At 37.3% G+C, this 4958-nt stretch overlaps 1 protein-coding gene across 1 annotated transcript; it reads left to right on the top strand.

The window, feature by feature from the left end:
• Positions 1-2265: 2265 nt before the first annotated feature.
• Positions 2266-4434, top strand: LOC547644 (SOS2-like protein kinase). The gene has a single exon (NM_001248880.2). It carries the CDS (start codon positions 2648-2650, stop codon positions 3962-3964), a length of 1317 nt encoding a protein of 438 aa, NP_001235809.1. The 5' UTR covers positions 2266-2647; the 3' UTR covers positions 3965-4434.
• Positions 4435-4958: the final 524 nt, after the last annotated feature.

Genomic DNA, 4958 nt, shown 5'->3' with positions numbered 1-4958 from the left:
GAAAAGGCTGGTTTGGGTTATACACACAACAATAAGTAGAAAGCTTACATAAATTTCTTTAACTTTACACAAGCTTCTAGCTCACCCTTCACGATATGTCATTATTGTATGAATAAGGGACATTCTTCTTTTAGGTGCATGATAAAAAGGTATGGAGTTCCAAGTGGGAAATATAAGTGGATTCCCAAGGGAATTAACCAAAAAGGACTCAACGCAACTTGGGTACCTAAGTCTACCTTCTAAATATGTTTGTAGGTGTGCCTAGCAGCGGATAAACAACTATGGTATCTTGATAACGATTGCTCAAGGCATATGACTGGTGACAAGTCAAAGTTCATGTAGGGTAAGGAAGGAGGATTTGTAACATATGGTGACAAAAACAAAGGGAGGATTCTCGGTGTAGGTAATATCAACAATTCTTAACTATTTCCATAGAGAATGTCTTATATGTTGATGGGCAAAACATAACTTGTTGAGCATAAGCCAACTATGTGATAAGGGTTTTAAAATCATTTTTAATTGAGAGTGTTGAACAATAACTTAACCGTCTTTAAACAACATTAAGTTTGTCAATAGTTGTATTAGCAATACCTATATGCTTAATGTAAAAGAAATTTATTTCAGTTTAACTAAATGTCTTAAGTTTCAAACAACAAAAGATTATTCAGTTTAACCAAATGTCTTAAGTTTGAGTTTTAAGTATGTAATTATATTAAATATTTGAAGAAAAAACTTATGACCCATAGTAATCCAACAAGGCTCGAACAACATTAGCTTCGATGGAGGATAACTCTGATTTAAAAGGGAAATAAACAGAGCATTAATATTATTTTATTAGAATTTTTCCACTCATTTGGAGGAGATTCCTATATTCATGGGAGAAAAACAAGAAGTTATTTTTCAAAAAGAATAATTATGATTGAAGAATCCTAATTTTTTTTTTTGGTACAGTGGGAAACCAAGAATAATCCTAATATGATTTTCAAACAAAATTTATTAAACTTTTTCAAAAACATTATAAATCTAATAACTTTTTTTTATAAAACTCTTGCATTTATATTTAATATTTATTATATAACTCTTGGTTATATAATCGGCCTTTATCAGATCAGTGGGACCTCGTGTGCTAAGAAGATGTGTTCGCCTTATGTGAAAGAAAGTTGGAGATTGCTATCCCTATTCCTTCAAACATGAGATAAAGCATGAGGATCAGAGGATACTAACAAACATGTAATGTACTAGCATCAGTTTTTTTTTTTTTTTCATACGATTGAAATAAATTATGTGAAGACCATGGAACCGTCAAATAATTGTTACGAAACTTTTATAGCCATTTCATAAGTAATTTGATGTTTATAACAACTTTAATAGTTTTTTAGGCGGAATATACGAGAGGATAAAAAGAGGAAATCTAGAACATACATATATAAGGATGATGAAGATTAATTCATAAAATCATGTTTTTTAAGATGGTAAATCATGTCATAATTAAATAACTTTTCTTATATAGTTCAGATGCACTCCTCTCTTTTTTTTATTAGAAACAATTTTTTCATTTAATACGCTCCTTATTGATATATACCCTTATAACATGAAAATTGCTAATAATACATGTTTTATTATATTCTTTTTAACATATTTTCTTTATTGTTAATTAAAATTTATTTAAACAGGTAGAATATTTTAAATTAATATAATTAAAAAAATACAATAATTAATATGATATTAAATTTTTAAAATGATAAACATTTTTTTAATTATAAATAGAAAAAATTGTCATAAAAAATGGAAGTTGCAATTCGTTTAATATTAAGTAATAACCTTCTTTATAATTGATTACAAGCATCTTGAGCTAGAAGTACTAAACATTATCTAGCTCAATCAGTAGTATTAGTAGGATGATTGAATAATAATAAAGAGTATGGGTTCGTAGGTGTTATCGCTGTCATGCGGGGACCAGTGTCACATTCACATCTTTGTTTTTGTTGCCACAAAAAACCATAAAATTCTTACACTCATTCAAGAACTAACCAGCAACCCAACCCTACACCAACAACAGCCCTTTTTACCATTTCCACGGTGCTCCTCACAAACAGGAAACCAACACGGACACGTGCCACCATCCCAACATTCCCGTTCAAACCCCCGATCCCTTCGTCATCACGCCACGTGTCCAAGTTCATTTCATCCCAGGGCCAAAACCGTAATTTCGGTGTTATATCAAAAGCGGCTATAAATAAGAGGCTGAGTGCATCGAACCAGAGAGGAAAGGAGAGAGAGAACAAAGCACTTAGTGCTATTCAATAATTACGAAAAACCAACAGCGAGTGTTGTTTTTGTTTGGTCCAGGCTGGACCAGGGAATGAATAGAGATGAGAGGCTTTCGGTTGAAGAGAACTGAGTTAAGCGGCGAAGCCAAACGCAGAATCGGCGGCAGAAATTGCCACCGGAAGCACGTCGAAGACGGGTGAACCAAACACAAAATTCCATCCACCACTTCTCTTTTCAATCCCCAACTCAAATCTGTGAAGAAAATCTCAATTTCTAAATTGTAATTCTTAGCACTACTGCTAGTAGTAGTAAAAAAAAACAATTAGAAAGTAGTAGAGTGTTTTTTTTTCTTTTTTTCGTTTGTTTTACTTTTAAGATGGGTGAGAAGAGCAACGTTGGCGGCGACGCGATTAACACGACACTGCTTCACGGGAAGTACGAGCTGGGCCGGCTGTTAGGCCACGGAACCTTCGCGAAGGTGTACCACGCGCGCCACCTGAAGACGGGAAAGAGCGTGGCGATGAAGGTGGTGGGCAAAGAGAAGGTGGTGAAGGTAGGCATGATGGAGCAGATCAAGAGAGAGATCTCAGCCATGAACATGGTGAAGCACCCAAACATCGTGCAGCTTCACGAGGTCATGGCGAGCAAGTCCAAGATCTACATCGCCATGGAGCTCGTCCGCGGCGGCGAGCTCTTCAACAAGATCGCCAGAGGCCGTCTCCGGGAGGAGATGGCCAGACTTTACTTCCAACAACTCATCTCTGCTGTGGACTTCTGCCACAGCCGCGGCGTCTACCACCGTGACCTCAAGCCAGAGAACCTTCTCCTCGACGACGACGGCAACCTCAAGGTCACCGACTTCGGCCTCAGCACTTTCTCCGAGCACCTCCGGCACGACGGCCTGCTGCACACTACGTGCGGCACGCCGGCCTATGTCGCGCCCGAGGTGATTGGGAAAAGAGGCTACGACGGCGCCAAGGCCGATATTTGGTCTTGTGGCGTAATCCTCTACGTACTTCTTGCTGGTTTTTTACCCTTCCAGGATGACAACCTGGTGGCCTTGTACAAGAAAATTTACCGCGGTGACTTCAAGTGTCCGCCGTGGTTCTCCTCCGAGGCGCGGAGGCTCATCACCAAGCTCCTCGACCCCAACCCGAACACGCGAATCACAATTTCAAAAATCATGGACTCGTCGTGGTTCAAGAAACCCGTGCCGAAGAACTTGATGGGAAAGAAAAGAGAGGAATTGGATCTGGAGGAGAAGATTAAACAGCATGAGCAGGAGGTTTCTACTACGATGAATGCTTTTCACATCATTTCGCTCTCGGAGGGGTTCGATTTGTCGCCGTTGTTCGAGGAAAAGAAGAGAGAAGAGAAAGAGTTACGGTTTGCGACCACGCGCCCCGCGAGCAGCGTGATTTCGAGATTGGAAGATTTGGCGAAGGCGGTGAAGTTCGACGTGAAGAAGAGCGAGACTAAGGTGAGGTTGCAGGGTCAAGAAAAAGGGCGAAAAGGTAAACTCGCTATTGCTGCGGACTTGTACGCCGTGACGCCGTCGTTTTTGGTGGTGGAGGTTAAGAAGGACAACGGTGACACCTTGGAGTATAACCAGTTCTGTAGCAAGGAGCTTCGTCCAGCTCTTAAAGATATCGTGTGGAGGACTTCTCCTGCAGAGAATCCTACACTCGCTTGAAGAACAACCAAGACTCCCATGCTAATTGTCGTTCCTTTGTAGTTGTTTTTGTTAATTCTTGTTTCAGGACTGAGATATTTTAGTTATTTGCTTGCTTCTTTGTTATGTTTTGGCCTCTGGGGTGTGTCGTCTTTTACCCCGAAAGGGGAATTGTTGAAAAGGCGAATGCAGTAATGAACCGAAATGGACATCGAGGAGTTGTTGTCGATGATGATTCAGGTACATGTGCTGCGTGTTGTTGTGCTCGTGGGTGATGTTGTTGCTATGTTGGCGTGATTGTGAATATGTTTGCAAATTGATTGGTGTGGCTCATGGGTCATTCATGGCTGCGTTTAATTTTGTTTTATTTATATTTTTTCGGTGAATTAGTGCTTTGTTTGGGGGCGGCCACAAGTGATTTTGTGTTTTTTTATTTTATTTTTAACTTCTGGACCTTGCTTGCCTAATAACAAGAGGAAATCCACTTCTCTAAAAATTGTGGTGGAAAAATTATATTTTTGTAGTAATATTTTTGCAGAAAAAGGATGTGAAATAAAACAATTATTTTGCGAGACAAAGTAAAAGATATCATGAAAATACAATCATGTGAAGAAAAAAATATACTTCATCCTCGAATATAAAAAACAGAACTCTCTTAATTTTTGAATTTAAATGTAAATAAATTTTAATTATGTATATCTTATTTAATAAAATTATTTGTAAAATATTCTTTCTTTAATAAAATTGATAAAATTAAATATTTTTTTTATGTTTGATATCAAATATTAATAAAAAATAATTTGATAAACGTTTATTTTTTAGTTTAAAAAATTACATAATTTGGTAAAAAAAAAATTTGTGTGTGTGTGAAGTGTATTTTTTTCTTATTATAATCGAGATGAGAAAGAGTATTAATTTTAAAACAACACATATACAGTTACTAGTAAAAGATTTTAAAATATGAGGCTCTAGGTAAAAGATTTTAGATTCCGTGATATGGAATTGGATCACACAT

The sequence above is a fragment of the Glycine max genome, chromosome 15 (genome assembly GCF_000004515.6).
Source record: "Glycine max cultivar Williams 82 chromosome 15, Glycine_max_v4.0, whole genome shotgun sequence".
Taxonomy (NCBI): domain Eukaryota; kingdom Viridiplantae; phylum Streptophyta; class Magnoliopsida; order Fabales; family Fabaceae; genus Glycine; species Glycine max.
The sequence above is the reverse complement of the archived record's forward strand: the minus strand, read 5'-3'. Positions and strand labels throughout refer to the sequence as shown.

Coding starts and splice junctions, on each gene's coding strand:
- LOC547644 (NM_001248880.2), top strand. CDS start 2,648: ATGGGTGAGAAGAGCAACGTTGGCGGCGACGCGATTAACACGACACTG.